This window comes from Anolis carolinensis, unplaced genomic scaffold (genome assembly GCF_035594765.1).
Source record: "Anolis carolinensis isolate JA03-04 unplaced genomic scaffold, rAnoCar3.1.pri scaffold_10, whole genome shotgun sequence".
NCBI lineage: Eukaryota > Metazoa > Chordata > Lepidosauria > Squamata > Dactyloidae > Anolis > Anolis carolinensis.
In genome coordinates, this window is record NW_026943821.1 from 5,277,138 (window position 1) to 5,304,345 (window position 27,208).

Below are 27,208 nucleotides of genomic sequence, written 5' to 3' on the forward strand. Positions count from 1 at the left end.
CCACGCTGGGAACAAAAGAGCCACTGTGCCTGTTCACCGGGGAGAGGGAACGAAGCAGCTGCCACCGCCATTTATCTTCCCAGTGCCTCCAGTCCAAACAAACTTGTCAACGGACAATATGGGAAAGATTACACAGACACACAGACTACCTGCGCTGTCCATTCAGCGGCAGCCCGGACTGTAATGGAAGGTGCACAAAGCCCCTCAAACTGTGGATTCAAACCCAGTCTGGGACTGGTGCAAGAGGATGAACTCAGGTGAAGCAGATTGGGCGAAAAATGTATCTCTGTGTCACCCAAGTTAATCTCACACTGGGTTCTTCTTATGGTAATGGAGCTTGAATATCTTGTGCCTGGGACTAGGCAAATACTTAGGACAGCCCCACTATGCAAAAACCCAACAAAAGATTATCAGATTAGAAAGCTGGGCCAAGACTATCAAAATGAACTTCAGCAGGGAGAAATGTACAGTACTACACTTAGGCAGAAAAATAAAATGCACAGATATAGGATGGGTGGCACCTGACTTGAAAACAGTTCATAGGAAAGGGAACTAGGGGACGACAAGCTGAATATGACTCAAGAGTGTGACATGGCAACCAAAAAGGCCAACGCAATCTAAATATTGTACAGTCTCACTTATCCAACCTTCGCTTATCTAACTTTCTATATCATCCAACGCAGTCTGCCTCCCCCCCGGATCCACAGCTGTTTCTCTAGGCAGGCAAGGATCACAGATTTTTAAAAATCTTCACAGGACTGAACTTTTTACAGATGTAATTTCCAACAGTGTTGTTACTGTAAGTTCATTTTACGCAAGTCTATCTTTATTTGTAGTTAATTTTTAGTAGTCAACGTTTTTGTAGTCAATGTTTTCAATACATTGCAATGTTTCAGTGCTAAATTCATAAATACAGTAACAACGTTACCGTGTATTAAACTGCTTTTTCTGTCAATTTGTTGTAAAACATGTTTTGGTGCTTAATTTGTAAAATTCTAACATAATTTGATGTTTAATGCGCATTTAGTTAATCCTTCCTTATTATCCAACATTTTCGCTTATTCAACTTTCTGTTGGCCTGCTTATGTTGGATAAGCGAGACTCTACTGTACATCCAGAAGACTTAAGTGTCTATATCGTATATGTTTAGTTTGGAGAAGAGAAGGTTGGGAGGGGAAATGATTACCATGTTTAAATATTTGAAAGGCTATCATACTGTGGAAGGGGCAAGCTTGTTTTCTGCTGTTCTAGAGACATGGACACAATGCAGCAATGGATTCAAATTTCAGGGAAAGGGATTCCACTTAAACAGTAGGAAAAATTATTTGGCAGTAAAAGCTGGTAGGGAGTGGAATATGCTGCTGCCTGGGAGTTGCTGCTGTTTCCTTCTCTTTTGAGTTTTTAAACAGAGGTTGGATGGCCATCTGTTGGGGGGCTTGTATTGTGTGACCCTGCATGGCAGAAGGGAGTTGGACTGGATGGCCCTTAGGATCTCTTCTAACTGTAAGAGCCAATGATTCTAAAAGGTCTCCAATTGAGCTTCCCATCTCCACCTCAGTCTGACATTTGACAGCGCAACAAAGGCATCTCACCTGCAGGAGCTTCAAGGCCTTGTTCATCACACTTAGTTGCATCTCTCTCTCAAGACACACCACACAATGCTTGCTCCTTACAGCCACCCTGTGGTTCCTTATCATTAGGAGGATTTGCAACATGCCATTACTCCACCTCTATGAAAAAAGGTGGTTAGTTAAGCAACCACCTACGCTGGCTCCATTTTCATACCCGACGGGGCCCAGAAAGAAAATCAAAAGGCAAGTGTGTAAACTCGAAGGGGAAGAAAGGCACCAGCACGAGACATAAAGGGCTGTTTGAACGCAGTCACACAGTCATTAAGCCTTTGCAAGCTCTGTGCTCTGGATAGCAAGCTTGACCCCAAATGCTCCCTGCTGCACCAAACCGAACAAAGCTAGCCTCATTTCTAGAGGAAAGAGATGGGTGCCATGGAATGATAGCCTTGATTGCTGCGCAGCATAAAAAAGATCAAAATGGGATATATTTTTTGCTTAAAAGTCAGACTATGCTGGAACAAACAAAACATATCTTGGGACAAGAACATCTCTAAGATGGCTACACATAATTAATGCAGTATCTGCACTGTCTCCTACAACGTTACGTTTCCCCCACAGTTATGCAGCTCTCTTATTCCACAGCCAGTTGCACAAAGACAGCAACACCAAAACATCAATCGCTTATGAGCTGAGAGGACATATGAGAACTTACCAATCATACAATGAACCGAGATGAATGCAATTCAGTTGTAAAAGCCATTCAACTTCACTGCATAGAAACAGCAATGTTTAATAACAGGCTCAATATTTCCTGCAATCCACTTCCATGTTTACGTTATAAAATCCTGTTTTACACCACGTCCTGGCCACATGCAAAGCTAGCAAACTTCATGTACTAAGAACAGTATGTGAGCTATTATCATAAGACTTGTGCATGTGCCAAAACAAAGCAAGAAAGGAAAAACAATGAGCAACAGCACTATAAACGGATAAGCGGCCTTGGTGGTCAGGTATATACCGTGTTTCCCCGAAAATAAGACAGTGTCTTATATTAATTTTTGCTCCCAAAGATGCTCTAGGTCTTATTTTCAGGGGATGTCTTATTTTTCCATGAAGAAGAATTCACATTTATTGTTGAACAAAAAAAATGAACATTTATTATATACTGTACAGTGGTTGTCATCACAAATCAGTATAACCAGTATATCCTCTCTGTCCAATGTGATCTTAAATGAATCTATTGCACTTTATCTATTTAAAATTTGTAACTCATAATGTGCACCTTGCCTATCCGCTATTGCAACCTCATTGTTTTTAATTCGATGTTTTAATACCGCGTTGTGTTTTTTCGGCTTCTGTGTATATATTATTATTGGTTTTTATTATTGTTCTTTGATGTTTCATATTTTATTTTATCATTATTTTGTAGCTGATTTTGCTGTAAGCCGCCCCAAGTCCCCTTCGGGGGAGATGGAGGCGGGATATAAATAAACTTATTATTATTATTATTATTATTATTATTATTATTATTATTATTATTACCAGGCAAACTGTGAATCCTATAAAGAATTTCTTGTTACTACCATTATTTCCATGTACAACACTCTATGGTACGTACATTTACCGATCCTGCATTCTCTGGTGTTCTGTTCGGTGGGCATGCTTCCAAACAAAAACTTTGCTAGGTCTTACTTTTGGGGGAGGCCTTATATTGAGCAATTCAGCAAAACCTCTACTAGGTCTTATTTTCTGGGGATGCCTTATTTTAGGAGAAACAGGGTAGTAGAGTCTCACTTATCCAAGCTAAACGGGCCGGCAGAAGTTTGGATAAGCGAATATCCTGGATAATAAGCAGGGATTAAGGAAAAGCCTATTAAACATCAAATTAGGTTATGATTTCACAAATTAAGCACCAAAACATCACGTTATACAACAAATTTGACAGAAAAAGTAGTTCAATATGCAGTAATGTTATTGTGTAATTACTGTATTTACAAATTTAGCACCAAAATATCATGACATATTGAAAACATTGACTACAAAAATGCATTGGATAATCCAGAAGCTTGGATAAGCGAGTCTTGGATAAGTGAGACTCTACTGTATTTGAGAGAGGATATCAAATCATACAAACCTAACTCTGGATCTAAGTCAGCTGTTGCCAATGATCTGTTCATTCAACATCAGAAGTATATATAATACCATACACACACACTCATTCAGTTCCTGGCCTTCTAGTTTTTTCTTTAAAAGTATCTGTGCCATCTCCCTTCCAGTGCAGGTATGTCATACTTTGTAAGGGGAGATTTATATCTTGAATTCTAAGTCTTGAGGAAGGAAATGGCACCGAAAACAGAATTAACCATCCTGAGTCCCTTCGAGGAGAGGGGGCAGGTTATAAATTTGATTATTATTATTTTTCTCCTGCTCATGGTTGTTTTTCAGTTGGTCTTGGTGAAACGTCTTCTTAATAACACAAAATAAATAGATCAATATAAAACTGTAGAGGTGAAGAACTCCCAACAGTCAAACAAGACAACTTAGGAATTATCACCTAACCACTAAAGTTGTTTTTTCAAGATCAGAATCACAACCTTATGTTAAAGATGCCTAAGCAAATTTGTATCTAGATAAGTCCAACTTGTCTGGCTCACTCAGTGCTTCAAAGGCCATATTTCCTTGTTAACTGGTTGTAAAGTCTCGTAACACTTGACCAACCAGTGCAATCTGTTTCTTGAACCAAGAAAACAAACTTCTATAATACACACTTGAGCCTCAGTGCTCCTGTTGCGGTCACAAATCTGGTTTCCAGAAACTCAACTACAAATCAACATAGACACAGAAAGAATAAACAGGTTTACACCAACCAAAGAGTTTTACAAGCTTTATTCAAGCATAAATATGTTCGGGCACGTGAAGTCAAAATGATAACATGCCAGACAGAAAATGAGTGAAGAGACTTGGCAATTCTTTCGAGAAAAATTCCTTTTTATCTATGTCTCCCTTGATATTATCATCACAACCTGGACATTTAATAAGGAACCGTATTTGTCAAGGACACAATCCACAATCTTATCTTTTTTTGTACATTCAGTATTTGAGAACTCGACTGGCAACAAAAGATATAATATCAGGCCCAAGAAAACATTGCTATTTGTCATGGCCTTATTTCATGTCTATAACATATAAGTACTGAAGGCAACACAGGTTAACCAGAAGGAGCAAGGGCTGCATGTTTGCACAATGCCCCTCAAGAGCAACCAAAGATGAAATGAGCTTCTGTGCTTTAGGGCTTCATCTACCAGTTTCAAAACCAAATGTACACTGTCACCACAGATTTCTCTCTTTAAAGAGAACATCTTGACTTCTCTAAACCTCAGAAGATTACAGCCACAGCAACAGATAATGTCTATGAAATCTGCCACCCTTCAATATGAGAATCCTGGCAAAATAAATGTACTGCTGTTAATATGTTGACAAAATCCAAAGTAGCTTTGCATACAACTCGTGCAGTTTTTACCAAGGTAATTTTCTAATGAAGCAACCAATAGCTTTCTGCTATAGAAGGGGCAAATGCAATGTTTCCGAAAACTGTGGCTTCCTATGTCTCCATGGTCTTTAATGCAGACAAAGTGCTGCATTAGTCCCACATTGTTCAGTCTTGCTCAAGTTATACTCCACAAAGCCTAACATTACAAGAACTGACAATTAGGAAGTTAGTCCCTTATGAAGAATGAGCAACCACTTTGGCCTGGAATGACCACTCTGACTTCTGAAAATATTACTTCTTGTCCAATGAAAGCCAGTGGCTTTTAAGATCAGCTGTGAGTTGATACAAAAAATAAATGGGGGAAATAAGCTTAATTTGCAGAAGGTGTCTAACATACCAATACTTAAAAGGAATACAGTGGGAAATGTTAAGAAGTGAAGCATGTTGTACTCTGTAAAAAGGATCATTATTTATCAATCAGAGGTTCAATTAGCAACAGAGGAAACATTACCCGCTCAGGATTTCTCTATTCAAATCTTGCCAAGGTTGCCTGAGGCTGATCCACATTTGCAATATGAGGATAATACTGGCCTAGCTAACATGGTTGTTGTGAGGATTACAAGACAACATACGAGAAGTCCTATGAATGTTTCTACTCTATGTTTGCCAAGGATTTTGAAGACTTAAGGATGCTAAAGATTACAAGTTTGCATATTTCAATTTGCAGCCAACTCTATCCCAAATCATTATTACCAAGGGTCTTTGGTCTGTATCACCAATAGACTGTATCCAAAATCTGTACTTTCACAGAAACATTTCATTTTTGAAAGTTGTTAATCAGTTCGTTGACACTTTGTTAATTCTTATTTAAACTTAGCATCCTTTCTGCCGCATTACAAGTTATTAGGAAGACTTCAGCTGAAAAATTCAACACGACTCACGGGGGCAAACATGCAAACATTTGGCTTGGCATTAAGCAGTATTTTAAGGTGTTGTTCACAATCACCTTTTCTTATAAAACGCAAGACAGATTAACAGCTTGCTTTTGTTCAGTTATTTTCAAATAATATTTAATATAAGGTAATATGTTCAGAATGTAGACCAATCAAGTGTAAATGGGCTCTGATCTTTTCCTCTTAAACCTACCAGTCCATAACGTTTTTACTATGTTTGCTTCATACATGTTCAATCTCTTTTCTTAATTTTTCAGCAGATTCAACACGGAAGATAAATTTCAGACAGCCAAAAGATCACTGGCTTGCACTTCTGAAAACTGAAAACGTTCCAAACAAGAACTATAATGGTTACTGAACCAAACCTCCTTATTTTAACTGTTTTTTCCTGTTAAAAGCTACAGTGGTTCTTTCACAAAAAAATTAAACAATGCTTTTTTTTTTTACAGCAGTAGTCAAGCAATTTGTTTGTGTAGATAGCCTACTTAGAAATCCAGCTGTTTAGGCAAGTATCCTTCTATATTGTTCTAATAATATTAATCATTACTTCACCAAAGCTTTCTGTAATTATAGGGGTGCCCTTTGGGCCACAATCGCTCTCCAAACCATCTATAATACACAATGAAATTCACAAGTTGCCTAAGAAAACTTAAGGTTCATTCCTCTGAAAGCAACATTACAATTAAGTGATCTCTAGCGATACAGAGGATCATAGCCGCAAAGATGAGTTTCTTGGTGGGATTTTAGTGAGCCACCAAGATGAGATGCAGGCTGTCCTGTATACTGCTGCCAGTTCACCAAGATGCCAGTTCTTTTCCCCATGCACTGGATCTTTTTTGCATGACCACAGTAAGAACATTATGACTCCATGTTAACTGTAAAGTCCCCATCTTATGGATTCCTGGGACTTGCAGTGTAAGGAGACATATTTAGGCATGAAAGTTAGAAGGGAATTGTAGTGCTATAATGGTGTGGTGTGGAAGGGCCTCCCAATAGGTCCGAAAACATGCCAGGCATCTTATCCTTCTTCGCTCCAGAATTCCAAAGTTATTCATTCCATATCTAACACAACCAAGAGAAAAACACTGCTTTGGGTTGGCTTCTTTTCAATCACAAATTTGAAGATTTCCATATTTTGTATTGTTTTTACTTTCTTTGAGAAATCCAGGACATTGGCTTTTCAAGAGACACTGTACAAGAGTACAGGTCTCTTAATAAGCACATCTGCACACAACATTCACTACTGCAAAACTCCATTCCAGCAAAACTGCACTGACAGGCCAAAATTGTGGACAAGGCTTCCTGAAGCTGTCAGATCTCGTTCCATATTCTTGTCTCAAAGGCTCTTACTGATAACTGTGCTGATATGTATAACATTTCAGCCACTAGGACAATTTTTTAAACATATCCAAATACTTAAGGACAAACAAGGAAACTGGGAGTGATTGGCAAAAAGAAAAAGCAATAAAAGTCTTAGCACATAAACAAGTAACTTTGAGATCTACAAGAGAAACCGTGGGCCTTGTCAATCCAATTATTCCCAATTCTGAGCCAGTTACTAAGCCACAAAGACTTCTCACATCAGAACCCATTTTGAGTTTACAACACTGGGATAACACTCAACTGAATAGTATAGCATTCTTCCTGCAACATGCAGCTTCCAGGTGTACATCAACTGCAAGGCATATAAACCCTTTATGACTAAATACCCGAGGCTTCCCATTGATCCATTGGAACCCATTCTATTTAGCAATCCTGTTATCTATATTTATACTCTGCTTCTTAAGTCAAATTTGGGTATCAAATTTATAATAGGCACATTCACACCCTGTCTTTCCACAGAAGAGCACAGCCAACATATATGGCCTTCCCTGTGGTAGATTTCCTGGGAGACAGTGACAGTGGGTTTAATTATCAGAATTATCAGAAAAGAAGCAGGGTTCTGTCATCCCAGTCCAACAGTAGCACCCCACCCAGACACACCTCATGCCCTGTGAATACACACCAGGGACAAGTTTGTGCCCTGAACATGCCCTCAGCAACTGATGACAAGTTCTAACATTGTCTCCTGGAAGGAGAGGTAAAAAGGAACTTCCAAGTGGATTCAGACTGGCCAGTGGCAATTTTACCAACTCACAAAAACAACACCACAGCTAATTTGCATCTTGGTTACAAAACAGGTAGTTCTAGTGCTTAAAGGCATGCTAGTATTAGACCAGACTGGGCTTAAATACCCCAAAGATACCAAGTCGTGTCTGATTGTGGAAACAGGGTCAGCTTCCTAGACCAGACGCATCTCATTAGTACTTGGATGGGAGACTGCCATAGAATACTGGGCCATTTAGGCTCTATTTCAGAGTAAGGAACTGGCAAGACTACCTCTGAAGATCCCTTGCCTAAAAAAATCCTGTAAAATTCATAGAACCCCCACCTACACTGCCAATAAATGCACTTCAGAATGCAAATAATGAACAGAATTATATGGTGGTGTTGAAGACTCATATAACGCATCATATGGCAATGTAGATGGGGCCAGTGTTATCACAATCTGACAGACAACTTGAAGGCACACACATTAGACCAAATGGCAAAAAAATAACACACTCACTACCCACTACTACTTCTCGAGCTTTCGTGGAAAAGCTTCAAAGCAATACCATACTTATTTCTGCTTGTTTGGTTCTGAAGAATGGGTTTCAAACAGTCCTGTTCATTATGCACTCTTTCCTTTCAGTATAACATAAAGAAATACAAAAGGAATACATAGAGAAATGCTGCATACTGTTTAAACATTCAGCTCATGTAAGTTGAGGTTGTCTAGAAAAAATATGTTTCAGATGAACCCCCTATAGCTTATATATATAAATTTAAAATGCATCCAGAAAATTAGAAACATCGGAGGTAAATTTCAGGCAAAAATGGGCATGATCAACCACAAAGATGGCATGGACTTAACAGAAGCTTAAGCAATCAAGAGGAGGTGGCGAGACTATACAAAAGATCTGTATGGGAAGGATAATAGTATTGAGGATAGCTTTGACAGTGTGGCGAGTAAATTAGAACCAGATATCCTGAAAAGTGAAGCTGAATGGGCCTTAGGAAACATTGATAATAACAAGGCAGCAGGAAACAACGGGATTCTAGCTGAACTGTTTTAAATCCTGAAAGATGATGTCAAGGTGATGCATGCCATATGCCAGCAAATATGAAAACAAAAGAATGGCCATCAGATTGGAAAAAATCAACTTATATCCCCATACCAAAAAAGGGAAACACTAAAGAATGCTCAAACTTTTGTACAGTGGCACTAATTTCACGTGCCAGTAAGGTAATGCTCAAGATCCTGCAAGGTACACTCCAGCAATACATAGAGCAAAAGTTGCCAGATGTACAAGCTGGGTTTAGAAAAGACAGAGGAACGAGAGACCAAATTGCCAATATCCAGTGGATAATGGAGGAAGCCAGGGAGTTTCAGAAAAACATCTATTTCTGTTTTATTGACTATTCTTTGACTATGTGGATCATAATAAATGGTGGCAAGTTCTTGGTGGTATGGGGATACGAAGACACCTTGTCTTTCTCCTGAAGAATCTGTACAATGATCAAGTAGTAACAGTAAGAACATACCACAGAACAACAGACTGGTTCAAGATTAGGAAAGGAGTATGGCAGGGCTGCATAATCTCATACTACCCATCAACGTGTATGCAGAACACATCATACGACAACGTGCAGGACTTGACGAACCCAAGGCTGGAGTTAAAATTGCTGGAAGAAACACTAACAAGCTTAGATATGCAGATGATACTACTTTGATGGCTGAAAGTGAAGAGCTGAGGAGCCTTATCACCAAGGTGAAAGAAGAAAGTGCAAAACCAAGATGATGGCAACCAGACTGATTGATAACTGGCAAATAGAGGGAGAAAATGTGGAGGCAGGGACAGACTTTGTATTTCTAGGCGCAAAGATGCAGATTGCAGCCAAGAAATCAGAAGAAGTTTACTTCTTGGGAGGAGAGCAATGACCAATCTCGATAAAATAGTGAAAAGTAGAGACATCACACTGGCAACAAAGGTCTGCATAGTTAAAAGCAATAGTATTCCCCACCTATGGATGTGAGAGCTGGAATATAAGAAAGGCTGAGGCAAAGGAAGGTAGACGCATTTGAACTGTGGTGTTGGAGGAAAATCCTGAGTGTGCCTTGGATTGCAAGAAGATCCAACCAGTCCATCCTCCAGGAAATAATGCCCAACTGCTCCCTGGAGGGAAGGATATTAGAGGCAAAGATGAAGTACTTTGGCCACATAATGAGAAGATAGGAAAGCTTGGAAAAGATAATGATGCTGGGGAAATGGAAGGGAAAAGGAAGAGGGGCCAGCCAAGGGCAAGAGAGATGGATGGTATCTTTGATGTGACTGGCTTGACCTTAAAGGAGCTGGGGGTGGCCACAGCCGACAGGGAGCTCTGGCGTGGACTGGTCCATGAGGTCACGAAGAGTTGGAAGCGACTGAATGAATAAACAACATCAAAAAATGCAGTCTGATCAGCACAAGTAATGCTTCTGCTCACAAAAGCTGATAAGCTATGAATAACAGAAGTATGAAAGTTTGAGGTTGGATATATGAAAGACGCATAACCCATGTGCGTCTGACTGACTGCATGATTGATGCTGCTGCGCCAAGTTCCAGACATACCAGCAATTCAAACGGGCTTGAATGCAAGCAGAGCAGACAGCGACAAGTGACACCTGATTTTCTCAATTTTAACACTGCTTTAATTCAGTTTAACAACAAATGAAGCAACTTCAGTGACATAAAAGAAAACCGTTTGGATGCCGCTTCCCTCAACACAGTAATCATACATTCTAAAACCTTATACTGAAACACAGAATTGCTTGCTACTTTTAATAGAATATGTTTGATCTGAGACATGGTCAGATTGTGTCCCTCACCGTGTTGGAACTTTATGCTCATTTGATATTATAAACTGGCAATGTTAATGAAATTTAATTATCGCAGCCACAATTGCTTAGAATAGACTTTGAAGCAGGCTCTCTGGGATTCTCTCTTGGTGAATCAGATCAAACACCTACAGAGGGTAGTGTCTCACTTCCCACAGAGGCCAACCAAAAGTTCAGTGAATAGATAGTGCTTTTTGCATTATCAACAGGTTGGGTTGACCTGAAAGTACTGCAGATATTTTTGCTTAAAAGCCAACCTTCACATGAAATCTGCAGCATAATAATAATGCCCAGGATCTGTAAACAACAAAATTATTAATTTATTTGCACCACTTTGGACTGGTTTGATATGAGAAAAAACAATCTGCAATTTCTACACAACATAATAGAAATCAAAACATAAAGAAGTGGCCAGAACAAAGGTTTTGGCCAAACAAGACTAGTGAAGAGCAATTGTGAGATGTAATTTGCTAATCTGCCAGGACTCTCCCTCCCTTCCACAATTTACATTAATAGTATTGCATCATCAAACCAGCTGTTACAACTAACCACGCTTGTAACCACAGTTTGTAAATCCGAGTTCAAACCATTATTTTGAGGTTTATCTCAATTAGCACACAAATAGGTATGAGGAAATGTTGGCTCTCCAGATGTTTTGGTCTAGACTTCCCAACAGCCACATTTAACAGGGTCCATGAGAAGGAACTGTGTCAGTTGACATCTAAAACATCTGGAAGGCCAAATGTTCCCCACCAGAACAACCTACAGAACTGTTATGAGCATCCCATAACCATTTGGGTGGCCCCTCTGCAATCAGAGTGCTAGCGTAGATAGGGCCCTTACTCTGAACCAGCAAAGCCCTTCTTCTGTTCTGTTTCAACCAGGTTTGTATCAACAAACAAAAGGGAATTTGTTCATGAAGGCTGGAGGCCTAATGGAAGGATTATAGTTTAAAAGTCTTCTCCACCACATTCATTGTCTTAGCCCTAGCTTTCTACTGCATTAAAAATATCTATTTTCAGTGGATTTGCGATGTTTTTGAAGACATCGGTGGATGGCAGCCATGAAAACTCAAAGGGGAGTCTGCCTTGAAATACACCTTCCAGTTTTCTTTGTTTAACGCAGCCAAGCTGATCATGTTGGATAATGGCTACCACATTAAGTAGTGCTTAATGGAGCCATCAGCCTGCTTAATTCACTCTTTATTACCACCATGCATTGACGAAATACTAACAATCTGCAATTTTATTCCATTTTATTCCTTTACAAGATGGGGTGGATGGAAATGACTGGAAATAACAGAACAAATTCTTGCTGCATTTAGCATACGCTTGGAAGAAGACCAGAGATGTCAAAATTTATTGAATTAAAGAAAACGACTTATTTGCAGACAGCTTTGGGGATAATAGGATGACTGTACATTTGAGAAAGGAGCTACAGTGCACTGGTAGCATCCACTTGAGTTATAGAAAATCCCATGTGGTTAAGTTGCTTTAGGCAGGAAAGTACATCTCTGTGGTTCAGCCTTTCAAAGACCTCTGTCAGACAGCACAGAAAGAACTTAAGTAAAGGGACCAATGGCTCAAATCACTGTAACACAGACAGGTGACAGGACAAATACCCCACGGAGTGCCCAGTATGCTTTACCTGTTTTTAAATTTACCCAAAGCAGAATACAGAACTTCCATACGTTGAATAGCTCAGCCACATTCTCTTTGTGGTTTTTTCCTCCCAGCTAATTTTGGATCCTCGGGGATCCAAAATTACTTAAGTCTTGAAAACAAAAAAGTAAATATAGATGCATAAAATCACACTTGGCTTGATACCACTGAACCTCAGGAAGCAGTCAAGCAATTTTCCTTCAAATTAAAATTCATTTTCAGTTTTCTTGGTCTCTAACCAAACTGACTGGTAGAGGCTCTGTGTTAATAGACTTATTTGGTGGGAACTGTTGAGAGAGTAGACCATACTGTGGTCTATCGTGTCTCAAAAAAGCTCATGCTGGGACTGGGCTTTGGCTCTCCACCTTCTATTTTGAGGTTGTAGGTTCTTTAATTCTTCCCACAGAAATCAATGGAGACAGTCTCCCCATTAATTTCTGTAGGGTGATTTAATGGTGCTCCTGTTGCCAAAAGGGCAGACAGAGGCCAAAGGGTAAGACACTGCTGAAAAATGTGTTGCTCCAAGCTCTTTGCTGATGAGCTACTTTTCAATTTTCTCTTCTCCCAACAGACCAATGTTCTAGGACTAACTAGGAGGGTGGCATAATGCCCATGTCTCCTAGGAGGAAAGCATTCAAGACCCAAAGGCTCATGTCTAGCACAGAGCTTGGCAAACTTTAACAGTATTTCTAGTAGTAAGGAAGCTCTCCTTTACAGTTAATAACCCTCATGATGAAATACCTTGGATTAAAACACCAACCTATACATGATTTTTCAAAGTCATCATGGGTTCATAACTCAGAATCAGCCCAACCTTCCTTCTGCACCAGAAAACAACTTGAGCTGATACAATACAATTACATATGATACAAACAACTCAATCTACCAGAGTTATTTATCCACGACTCAGGTTTGCTGGGAAATGCCTACTCTCTAATAACAAATATGTTCTTTATCTCTTGGCAATGACAGTTCTATAAATTGACATTTGTGCACATATACATATGTCAACACGTTCAACTCCTGCATTAATCAGAGTGCCAACTGATATTTCATCTCTGTAAGAGGTCGGGGTTATTTGTAATGATCAAGGCTATCAGCAACATTGTTTGTAAACTGGTGGGTTAACACAGCAGTCCGCCAACCACGGGGAAAGGAACGGTTTCAACAAGTAATCACAAAAACAAATACCACTCATACCACAATGCCAAACTACAGCCAACATCCCTCCTTATAAGGAGGAAGCGGGGACTCAGCTTGAAGGTTAAGTGCCTTCTTTTAGGCCACATAGCAGCCAACCTGACATTCTTATTTCTGATGTAAATAAGAGATCAGATCTGTCACTTATAAGTCTGCTCTGCAGTTTTTTGCCCCAAGGTTCACCGAACATTTATCCTATAGGGACACACATACTCAAGGATTTCTTTTAAGACTCTAAGATCAACCTGGCTAATAATTAAATATTAAAACAGTCCACAGATGTTATCCAATTTCACCTACTGTTGCTGCAAGGAATAAAAGGAATCCATATTCTGTTTGAACTTCCAGAGTTAGGCACATTATATCAATTATGGATGCAGCAAAGAGGTGAGTTGATGAGAAGTGAAGTTTGAAAGACTACTACTTGGGCGAGGCCAGATTTCAAACTAGGTTGAAGCCACTGCTGGAAAGTAACTATTCTGTTTTTGTCTGCAGGAGTCGTGATTAAATGTGCAAAGGTTTAAGCATTTTTGAAAGCACCATGCTATCTCTCTTCTAAGAAGTTTGGGGCTGTGTCAGTAGCTCACCAATGACTTCAGACAAACCTGTGGTGGAAGAGCTGCCTGACTGAACCCAAGCTCTCCGATCCAATCCAATTATGTCATACATTTCCTGTTGCAAATCTTACATTTTAAGCTAGAAGACTAAACTACATTCAATTTTCTGAACCACTGTGACTCAAAGTGGGGGTCTGTGGACTAGTGGGGTGCCAGTCTCCAGACAGTTTTCAAAAATAAACAGCTGTAGCCAATGAGTACAAATACAGCACCAGTTTTGCATTAAGCTGAATAAACTGCTGCCCCCATATAGCAGTTAGCCTGAGAAGCACTGTTTCAAGTGTTCTCTCTCAGATACAAACACCAGAAATGACATACAAGTTTCTCTCAAAAGGACAGTTAGCAGATAAAGTTACAAGAGAATGTTAGGTACATTCTGCATCATGTTCTTGGTTGCTTGACAGTGACCATGAAGCCCCTCTTGGGAAAGAAAGCTTGCCATGATCAGATCTCAGGATTTGCTGAAAAACTACAAGTTAATCAGAAAGGTTAACTACTTTTAAGATTTAAAAAACATGGTCTAACAACAGGAAGTGATTGAAGCTCTCTTAGTGAAAGCATTCCATATTGTGCCCAAGCAAAACAGACTGAAAGGTGTTCAGCTTGCATGCCATCAAATGTTATGCTGACACTCAGGAATTTGAAGTATTTATTCAGCCTAATGCAAGACTGTTGCATAGAAATCTGAAGCTGGCATCCACAAATATAAGATGCAATGCCAAAGAATTCAGAATTCACTCTGCTTTAACTTTTCTCTGCCTTTGGCTGAGGTCATGATAATACAACCTGTCAACTTATAGAATCATAGAATCCTAGAGTTGGAAGAGACCTCGTGGGTCATCTAGTCCAACCCCATTCTGCTAAGAAGCAGGAAAATTGCATTCAAAGCACCTTGCCTCTGTTTAAAAGCCTCCAAAGGAGCCTCCACCACACTCCACGGCAGAGAGTTCCACTACTGAACAGCTCTCTCATACAGTTAGGAAGTTCTTCCTAATGTTCAGATGGAATCTCCTTTCTCTATGGCTTCCCCTCACATGGCCATCGTGTCTTCTCTCAGCCTTCTCTTCTGCTGGCTATACATGCCCAGCTCTTTAAGCCACTCCTCAGAGGGCTTGTTGTCCAGACCCTTGATCCTTTTAGTCGCCCTCCTCTGAACATATTCCAGCTTGTAAACATCACCCTTAAATTGAGGTGCCCAGAATGGGACACAGTGTGATTCCAGGCATGGTCTGACCAAGGCAGAATAGAGGGGTAGCTTGACTTCTCTGGATCTAGACACTATACTCCTGTTTATGCATGAGTATAGTGTCAAAAGATGGATTGGTTATAGGGAAAAGAGGGATAGAGTTATAGGGACAAGAGACCAAGAAATCAGGAAAATCTGAAAGCATTCAGAATTCTGTATCAGTAGAAGGTGAACTGTGGGTGTTTCATTCTCCTGGTTGGTAACAGAATAAAAAAACGCACACACATAAAAAGACCACCTTGTTGTCGCAGCTGAATAGATGTCTGAATAGATTAGCACTGCTGCTAAAAGCAGCAGAAAGAAGCAGTTTTATATGTAATGTGGAAACAGCTTTCTGATTTCACAAGATACCGGTAGGAGGAATCAGCAAAAGGTAGACACAGTTGTGATGCACAAGGCAAACACCTACATTATCTACAGGCTGTTCAAGTTTCGAGGGCATTAATTTAGATGCCTGCAAAACACAGCAGACATAGCTTTCAAATTATGTTGCTATAATAAACTATTTCTCTTCACTATATAGATGCAAATCTTCACTTTTACTTTTAAAGTCAATGCAGAAAATGAGATAAAAAGACATTTTAAAAATGTTCAGCCCCAGAATCATTGATTTTTTTTCTAAGAAGTTGTATGTATGCAAAAGTGCTTTTGTTTTTTGAGAAACGATACACCAGAGACAGCAAAAACACATTTTTCTAAGACATCCACTGATGGATTGGTCATCTTAGTCATAATAAAATATAGAACCAAGATACCATTTTAAAACTAAAACAGATATGTCACTCTGTCAAAACGAGTTCAAGTACAAAAAATATTTAGCTACCGAATAACATATTTTCTATCTTTAGTCCTCCTGCCAAATGGAGTCAACACTTTTATAAATGAATCTGTATTTAGAACTGATAATAGCTAACCAAACTGATTTTATCCCAAGATCAGTGTTCAATGGCAATTTCTTGGTACAAACAAATCTTACCTGTTGTTTCAATGTAGTCGATACATCTCTCAATAAAGATGGGAATTGGTTTCTCTGGTGTCACTACAGTGATCAAAGGCACCCCGAAATAACTGCTCTCCCATGTCGTCTTTGTGATAGATGGCCGTGGCTTAGGCTTTGGTTTCTGTAGAAACACACAAAGATATCAATGAGGACACAATGGATCTTATGAGGTCTCAGCAACGTAACCATAATTTGCGGTACATAAATGCGCATCTCTACAGATGTTAGAAAAACATTTTGAACTACTAGGAATGATAATACAGTAGAGTCTCACTTATCCAAGCCTCGCTTATCCAAGCTTCTGGATTATCCAAGCCATTTTTATAGTCAATGTTTTCAATATATCACGATATTTTGATGCTAAATTCGTAAATACAGTAATTACAACATAACATTACTGCGTATTGAACTACTTTTTCTGTCAAATTTGTTGTATAACATGATGTTTTGGTGCTTAATTTGTAAAATCATAACCTAACTTGATGTTTAATAGGCTTTTCCTTAATCCCTCCTTATTATCCAAGGTATTTGCTTATCCAAGCTTCTGCCAGCCCGTTTAGCTTGGATAAGTGAGACTCTACTGTAGCTGTCACAGTAGTAATATTTATGCGTTCTAACAAAAAAAATAACATGAATATCAGATACTTTCATCAGACTGACACAGGAAACCAGAATAGCAACAAATATGAGATCTAACAAATGATAACAAAGAATTCTTTTGCATTGCCCCTAAATTAAGATCCCAAATGCAGCCCATATTATATTAAATGGAGAAACATTGCTACAAATGCAACAGACATTTTCCTCTCGGTAAATAAAACAAAGTAAACAAATCAGGATTGTTTGGCTCCTAGCCAGTCCTATATTCAAGGAATAATGTACTAAAACTAACTCAGAATTAGAGTTGCAATAGCAGGTCAAGTTACAGCTTTAAACTCTGATGTAAGAACCTGTTGTGGAACAAATGTGACTTCACACAATTTTATTTGGAAAACCTGTGAACAAGGAACTAAGCAAGAAAGTCCAATGAAAGAATAAATGTGACTGGTACAGGTTAAGCATTCTTTACCCGAAATGCTTGGGATCAGAAACGAGGTATAATGAAACAAGATGAACCACAGACGCTCTGAGACCTGGTTCAGTAGAGAGATGGACATACGAGGCAGGCTTCTCATGTGCAGAAACACGGGACTAATTTTCCTTTAAACTCTATGCAGCAGAAACTGAAAGCACTCCCATTTCCCTTCAAGGTTGTTACAACCTATGGTTGCACAATAAATTATACACTATGACTACTTTTCCTATGGTGCTCAGCTGTTGGAGGTAGACACAAAAAAAGATAGATTTACAAGTAACACAGGTGATTGACTTCCTGTAGTCTTTTTCTTTCACTAAATGGGGACACTGGATTTCGAGTGTAGCACAGGGAGACTAGTTTTTCCTTCTGCCAATCTAAATCTCTCCCATAGCAAAAGACAGGTGCTAATTGGCTTAGTCATAGGTCTCCCATGCCATGCATTAGTTGACCCTTCACACTTGATTTAGAAAGAGAGAGAGAATGAGCTAAAGGACAGAGTAAAGCCCAAGCAGCCCCTTAGCTATTGGCCTATGCTTATTGGAATAGGGGCATGGGGAATATTTTGCAAGCTCTCAATCTCTCAGCAGGAATGAATGGAATCATGTATGCCTTTGGAAGTTTCTGGTTTCAGTATCTATCATCATGGCCCAAACATCATCCATCTACCTTTGTTAGGTATTGTTGTAGTACAGCCTGAAACTGAGGCTGATGGGTTCACCAATGGTTTGTGGGATTTCCTGTGAGATTTCCGGGGGCACAAAGTGATGAATCATAGAATCATAGAATAGTAGAGTTGGAAGAGACCTCATGGGCCATCCAGTCCAACCCCCCGCTAAGAAGCAGGAAATCGCATTCAAAGCACCCCCGACAGATGGCCATCCAGCCTCTGCTTAAAAGCCTCCAAAGAAGGAGCCTCTACCACAGTCCGGGGCAGAGAGTTCCACTGTCGAACAGCTATTCTCACAGTGAGGAAGTTCTTCCTGATGTTCAGGTGGAATCTCCTTTCCTGTAGTTTGAAGCCATTGTTCCCTTGTGTCCTAGTCTGCAGGGCAGCAGAAAACAAGCTCCCTCCCTCCTCCCTATGACTTCCCCTCACGTATTTGTACATGGCTATCATGTCTCCTCTCAGCCTTCTCTTCTGCAGGCTAAACATGCCCAGCTCTTTAAGCCGCTCCTCATAGGGCTTTTTCTCCAGACCCTTAATCATTTTAGTCGCCCTCCTCTCGACGCTTTCCAGCTTGTCAACACCTCCCTTCAACTGCGGTGCCCAAAATTGGACACAGCGTGATTCCAGGTGTGGTCTGACCAAGGCAGAATAGAGGGGGAGCATGACTTCCCTGGATCTAGACGCTATTCCCCTATTGATGCAGGCCAGAATCCCATTGGCTTTTTTAGCTGCCGCATCACATTGTTGGCTCATGTTTAACTTGTTGTCCACGAAAATTCAAGTCAGACAAATAATGGTTCTCTCTGGGGAAAAACCTGACTCAGAAAGTACAAGGCTCCAAGGTCGGCCAGAGGAGTCAGAAACTGCAACGTTAGTTAAGGCAGACATGGGTAAACTTCGGCCCTCCAAGTGTTTTGGACTTCAACTCCCACAATTCCTAACAGCCTCAGACTCCTTCCTTTTCCCCCTCAGTAGCTGAAGCGGCTAATGTGGCTGAGGGGGGAAAGGAAAGGGTCTGAGGCTGTTGGGAATTGTGTGAGTTGAAGTCCAAAATACCTGGAGAGCTGAAGTTTGCCCATGCCTGAGATAAGGAGTCGGGCGAAGAGCTAAGTAATATGGCTCCCAGGGAAAAACACCTGGAGCTATGGAGGACAACAGAAGTCTTAGTTTACAGATTAGAGCAGAAAATAGGCAGCTCCGGTCAGAGCGTTTTATATGGGAAAGTTGAGGAGAGAATTCATGGCAAAAGAAATGACTTCATGGGTGCTTATTAATTACTAAGTTGTTTACCTAAGAGTTAGTTCAAGCAACATAGCATTCAAAGAAGAAGCTAGGCCTGAGTTCTTCGGTTCTTGTTTCAAGTCAAGCCTTGGTTTTGGATTTAAGTAACCTGGAAGCTTTCTATGTTCTTGTTTTTGTATTCTTGCTCAAGTTTTTATTAAGCATACCTTTGCTCGTGGATTTATGCTGTACTTGTGATTCTCTGGTTATTCCTGGACTATTTTACCTTGGGATTTGCATGAGACATTTGGATTACTGTCTGGTTATCACTTATTGCTAACCTTCTCTTGGAATTACACATCTTCTTTCCTTATTCCTGATTTTTCATATATTTTATATGTTTTTATAATAAACCACTTGCTTATACTCTGGACTCTTGTGTGGTGCTGTGCTCATAGGGGTTTCCAGGCCTGGGGTGTAATAGGTATATGATACTGTTTAGAAAGAAAAAAAATTGCTCTCCATCTTTAAAATAGATCTTTACAACATTCTCTCTAGATGAGAAAGTTGGCAGGAATTGTGTGCTCTGAAATGACTGAAATCATGAATGTAGTGTATGACTCAACTGAAAAAAGGCTTCTAGCCTGAAAGTAGTAGCATTATACAAGGACAGGTGTCTTGTTATTTTGAGCCCCAAAGAGGAGATTAATGGGGCCCGAGTAAGTCAGCTTCCCTTGAAAGACATCTGTTCCACCATGTCACCCAAGGAAATTTCCACCCACCTACTTCATCCATTGTCTCCATTTCAATCCTAAATGAAAATGATCACTTCCTGTTTAGTCTGTTTCCATACAACTTCCTCCTCTGAAGCCCTGCTGAAAAGAGGATAGTTGGAACAATACTGTTCTGCAACAACACCGGGACCATTTATTTTTGGACAACAGCTACAGAAAAGAGTTTTACTTCCAAAGGCATTAGACAGTATATTATAGGAACCAAGTAAGTAAAAGCTAATTGTCTAAATCCTATTCCTTCCTAATTGGTAAACCATTCATCAGCCTAAGTGCAATTTGTCAACCCAGGTCAATACGAAGTTCCTTGAATTTCTCTCTATACTGCATATAAACAAATCAGCAGCTACTTTAATATTAAAATATTTACTGCTAATATAAGCTTGGGAGAACAAAATGACACATTGTGTCCTTGACAAGCACAGGTAAAGAGACACATAGTTTGTGTGTGTTTTTTGTTAGACATACAGAAAACTTTGTTGCAGCAAAAGTTAACCCCATAAAATATAAAGTTTGAGGATCAGATTAAACAAACTCACTCCCCAAGAAGATGCCTGCAGTAATATGGGGGTATATATAACACACACACATATGCTGAAATTCTTCTACTAACAAACAAATCCAACAAACAGCAGTATACATTTGATCATGGTCTGAAGAAACAAAAAGAATCCAGCCTTTTAAAAGTACCAGCAATTTGCAATCAGCATCTCAGCAGTAAAAAGAGATAAAAAGATCTAGCACTGAGATGAGATAGGGAAGTATAATTGTGGTGTCTTCAATCAGTGAAAAATTCTCACTCTGAACATCATTTTAATGATGTATAGCACAGCAGGAGGAAGACTGACAAAATCCTAAAGCTATCCAATTCCCCTCAGCTTCTGAAATGTTTTCTCCAGCTCTCAGTTCAAGGCTGGCAACAAAGTGAAATAGATCGGTGACCCATGAGACAGTTGTGGTCTTATTTCCCTCACCAGAATACTTCTGAGGATGACAAAGCACATCCGACTAAGAACAAAAAGCCAAAGTCCTTCACCCGGCCAAGGCAAAGGTTATGACTTCCTCCAGAATCAATCTTCCCCTATAAACACAAGGTAACTTGGAGAAAAATTATTACTTGCCAGAAAAGTAGGCCCACTCACCCCACTGAGCTCTCCCAATGCATTACCATCATCCACACCTTTCTTCTTTCAGGCTCACTCAACATACTACCACCACATAGTTACGGGAAAGGACATAGTTTAGATCAGTGTTTCTCAAATTGTGCTCCTCCAGATGTTTTGGACTTTAGTTCCCATAATTTCTAACAGCTGGTAAGCTGGCTGGGAATTCTGGGAGCTGAAGTCCAAAACACCTGGAGGAGCAGAATTTGAAAAACACTGGTTTAGATACATGATTACGGTGTGAGGATCAATTCCTAGCATCATATGTTAAGAGTGAAGATACCCATTTGAAAAGAGGCTTCCAATCAGACAGTACTAATGGACAAAGAGTCAGGCATGGGACAGTTTCCTACGTTCCTTTATTCCCAACAAAGACCCTGGGCTTCTGTCATCCAAAGGGTTAACCACATCGGTTCCTGCTGGAAATGCCATTCCTTAAGTGTTTGCCAGATGTCTAGTGGTTCAAGCCTGCTGCCTTTAGCCAGGCATGTGCCTGTCATTAGGGAGCCATTAAAATGTTACACAGCAGCAGCAGGCATTCGGGGGGAAAAGAATTCTGCACCATTCCAACATCAGTCAGCCTTTCAAACTCTTAGTTTCAGGAACTGTTTGTGTACTACATAGACAAGCACACACTTTAGATCTAAGGGGACAATGGCATATGCCAGGACAGATTTATCCTATCGCTCCTACTATTAAACATCACTATTTTAAGTGCTGACCATGCTGGTGGGATCCGACACAATGGAATTCTCTTGGTATGCTCACGCGGTCGATCAGGAAGAATATATAACGGCACAGGCCATCAAGGGCGGGCAGGGAGGCCTCCCACTTCCTCTCGCATGCTTGCTTCCTATAAAAGCAGCAGGTACTGGAACCTCATCCCAGCCTTAACAAAAGAATCACAAATAATGTTATTTGTAGCGTATAACTACATTACAGATTCTGGAGAATATGCCTTGGGACTCTCTATTTATTGGCTCAAGGCCATGAAAACAAGACTTGGGATAACGGGTATAAAAATATAGAGCATCTTTATCATGTTTTGAAGGCGCTCCCAAATACTTAATGAAGGCACCCAGAAGATTCTGCAAAGCTAAAGTTAATGTGCCTCACAGGTAAGATGGTAGGGAAAAAGCAACAATCTCAAGTGTTTGCAGGTACTGCCAGAAATCTGACACAAAGGTATACAATAAAATACTTCTAATTTCTTTGCACAGCAGTTCATATTCTCTATCATCTTTTTCTGTGTGAACTACAATATCTATATATATAAAAGAGTGATGGCATCAGGGCAGCGGACAAAACAACAAAACTACAGGCCCCCCAACCTCGAAATTTGACAATACAACCCATCATCCACGGCTCTAGGTTAATACAACAAAAAGAAAAGAAAAATAAAGTCCTAATTAGAGGGAGAGGAATAATTGTTTTTATCCAATTGCTGCCAGTTACAAGGCTAAGTTCCGCCCACTTGGTCTCCTAGCAACCTACTCAACCCAGGAGACAGGCACAAGAGTTTGGAGAGACCCCAAAGGGCCATCCAGCCCAACCCTTTCTACTATGCAGCAGGACACAATCCAAGCATTCACAACACATGGACAATGTATAAATACTATACAATACTACACAGGGACAGAAACCCCCTCTTCTATCGTCACCACTTTCACAGTACACAAACAACCAAATGCATACTAAACATAAAGACAACCCTACAACAGACATTCAATACCACCACTACCTCAACCATTTCTCACTAACACCACCAGACAACGCCACAGCAACGCGTGGCCGGGCACAGCTAGTGTATTATAAAATGTGTTGCCAAAACCATAGGGAAAAGCTCTGATACTGAGCCGATCTTCTGCCTCCGAACATGAAATTTGGTGTTTTAAAAGCAACATGAAAATACAGGGGAAAAGAATTACAGAGATGAAGTGCTCTCTTAAGACTGATTTTTCTTTTCATATGATACAAAACCTAGAAAAAGGGAAGAAGCTCAGGATGCCCACATGCTGATGATTTCCAGCTAAACTGGAGGCACAGGGAGAGAGAGAGAAGACATACGAGAAGAGAAACTAGAGGTATTTCAATAAATACTCTGCAGAGCAATTCACACAATGAGGTTTACGAGGTGTCATGTATTCTAAGTGCAACGGGGAACTATATTCCAGGTTAACTGTACCGTTTTAAATTATGAAATCATTGTGTAGGGCCAAATGGGCATGTAAGGCCATAAAACGTAACAGCTTGAACAATATTTATAAGCCAACTAAGACACTACTACAAGGCTAAGGGGAGAACACTGGCTACCAACTGGAGAGGCAAATAAGAAATGGTTTGCTATACCTGGTGCCTGACAACCTGCAGAATTTCTGACCTGGAAACCAAGCCTGATAATGAAGGGACTGGGCTCCCCCGATTTTGCCAAATCATTTGTTATCTATGCTGGCTGCCAAGGAAATGTATCCTTCATATGCAGTCTGCATTAAATTCAAGCCAACTCATGACCAAGGATGAAACAGGTTAGAGAAAAAAAATGATTTTTAAAAGAAAAAAAAATTAAAATTTCAACGGATTTTGAAATATTTACCTTCTATTTCAAAAAATTCCTTGAAGTATTCAGTAAAAAGAAAAGAAGCCAGGTAAAAGATATACAGTAGAGACTCACTTATCCAACACTCACTTATCCAATGTTCTGGATTATCCAACGCATTTTTATAGTCAATGTTTTCAATACATCATGATATTTTGGTGCTAAATTCGTAAATACAGTAATTACTACATAGCATTACTGCGTGTTGAACTACTTTTTCTGTCAAATTTGTTGTATAACATGATGTTTTGGTGCTTAATTTGTAAAATCATAACGTAATTTGATGTTTAATAGGCTTTTCCTTAATGCCTCCTTATTATCCAACATATTCGCTTATCCAACATTCTGCCGGATGTTGGATAAGTGAGACTACTGTAATCATGAAAACTAGTTATACAACGTATAATTTTTGTTTTCGTGTCAGATAATTGGCCGTCTGCAAGGACGTTGCCCAGGGGACGCCCAGATGTTTTTTGATGTTTTACCATCCTTGTGGGAGGCTTCTCTCATGTCCCCACATGGAGCTGGAGCTGACAGAGGGAGCTCATCCACACTCTCCCCGGATGGGATTCGAACCTGGCAGCCTTCAGGTCAGCAACCCAACCTTCAAGTCACAAGGCTTTAATCCACTAGGCCACCGGAGGCTCCATAACTTATAATTATATTCTAGGACTATGTTGACTGCAGTTTGAGGAGATGGGTGATAACCTTATTAGGCCTATTGTGCAAGAGGTGCGCCTGAAGTGCATATACACACTCTCAACCTCTTTACCTCTCCCTAAGAATTTTGGGGGAGGTGGAATAGACCTGAACAGCACTCTGGCCCTAAATGCAAGGGCTTCCAGCTTTTGATGAACTGAAAATTAATGGGAAAGCAATTAAAACTAATTGCTCAGTGATTACCTGCCTTCCAAGGAACATGCATCCCTGAATAACTATAAAGGTGACATCAAAGGACCGTGTGCCTCCACACAAAAAAAGAGCAAATACAAGAATCACAAGTGCTCATTACTAGCATTGTAAATTGTGATTCAACTAATTAAGCTTAAGTTCTTAAATAAAATCAACCCTGGAATGGAGCAATCCCTCTTTCTTCCCACAGTTTGCTCACCTCTCTAGATATAATTCCTTGTCATGTACAACGACCAGGTAAATAGTTTTATAGCAGTTTTGTTAGAATAATATATTTCTAATGAATCCAAAGGATCCCCCAATGGTGCAGTGGGTTAAATCACTGAGCCGCTGAACTTGATGACCGAAAGGTTGGTGGTACGAATCTGGGGAGCAGGGTGAGCTCCCGCTGTTAGCTCCAGCTTCTGCCAACCTAGCAGTTCGAAAACATGCAGATGTGAGTAGATCAATAGATACCACTCCAGCAGGCAGGTAATGGTGCTCCATGCAGTCATGCCAACCACATGACCTTCGAGGTGTCTATGGACAACGCTGGCCCTTCAGCTTAGAAATGGAGATGAGCACCAACCCCCAGAGTCGGACACAACTGGACTTAATGTCAGGGGAAAACCTTTACCTTTTACTACTAATGAATCCAATTTACTTTTCAGTTTGAAAAATGTAAATTCCTAAATCTGCACTCCACTCCAACAGGGGTGTTCCTGGGGACCAGAGATACAAGAAAGTGACAAAACTACATTCATTTTATGTTAAATCTTTCTTCTGCAAGTGAGAGAAATGGGTAGTTGGCAAGACTTTTGGGTAGCATAAATTTCTTTAAATAAGCACTTCAGTAGGTTTCTGTATATATGTGTTTGGTGAACATGCTAAACTTGGTGTAAGCCAACAGGGTCCCTCTGTCCTTTGCTTAGCACACAGATTGTATATTTTGCAGCCAGTTCATTCCTTGATGTTTACAGAGGAGGAAAATGTCAGAATCAATGAGTACCAATGAAATTATATGTGCCACAGACACAGACACAATGGCTTAGAGCAAGGCCAATTACTTAATTTTGGAAGTTTAGAAATGTTTTTAACTACCATCTATAGAGGGGGTAAAAGTAACTAATTAGGTTGTGTAATTTAATGTCCATGATTTAAAAGGACTTGTGGGATTTCCCCACTCTTTTTAAATGAGAAAGGTAGAGCAAACTGTCAGTATTTCCATGTAAAATTGGCTCAGACTACAGTAGAGTCTCACTTATCCAAGCCTCACTTATCCAAGCTTCTGGATTATCCAAGCCATTTTTGTAGTCAATGTTTTCAATATATCGTGATATTTTGGTGCTAAATTCGTAAATACAGTAATTACAACATAACATTACTGCGTATTGAACTACTTTTTCTGTCTAATTTGTTGTATAACATGATGTTTTGGTGCTTAATTTGTAAAATCATAACCTAATTTGATGTTTAATAGGCTTTTCCTTAATCCCTCCTTATTATCCAAGATATTCGCTTATCCAAGCTTCTGCCAGCCCTTTTAGCTTGGATAAGTGAGACTCTACTGTATATGCTTAATCAGCTATGAAACATCAACACCAGGAATGCAGATAAAAACAGAGATTAATCAAGGGGGGAGGATCAATTGTACAGAAGCAAACAGAAAGGCATCTTCTGAGATTAAGCCTTATTAAGCTTTCAGGTAATTGAGGGTTTACACATCCTGCCACATATATTCAAATTATAATACTGCTCTCCTATAATACAGTGATTCTCTATTTTAAAACTTGCTGGCTGTCAGACCTGTATAACTGATGGGCCTTGCAAAGAATGCTAAAAGACACTTTGAGATGGGCAGCAGAGTATTCGTGCTGCTTCTGGGCAGATCTTTCCCCTGAAACAATCAGGCTGCTTCTGAACATGGAGGCCGAAAAGGCGAAGCACAGCACTGGGGACAATGAAAGCAGTGCATGGCTTTTACTTAACGGATTCGTAAAGACAGTTTACCTGTTGAAATGTCAAGAGCTCCAAAGACTATTAACACCACTAAATGTCTTTGTTTAAGGGATGGGTTACTTTGAAAAATGAGATGCCGCCAAG

The 27,208-nt window shown here is 39.9% G+C and overlaps 1 protein-coding gene across 1 annotated transcript in view; it reads right to left on the reverse strand.

Annotated features, from left to right (window-relative positions):
• The window catches only part of arhgap35 (Rho GTPase activating protein 35), a 77,107-nt gene that overhangs the window by 17,491 nt on the left and 32,408 nt on the right, over positions 1–27,208 (reverse strand). The window contains exon 3 of the mRNA XM_003228036.4: positions 16,675–16,819. Coding sequence (XP_003228084.1) covers positions 16,675–16,819 — 145 coding nt within the window. The remainder of the gene's footprint in view (positions 1–16,674; positions 16,820–27,208) is intronic.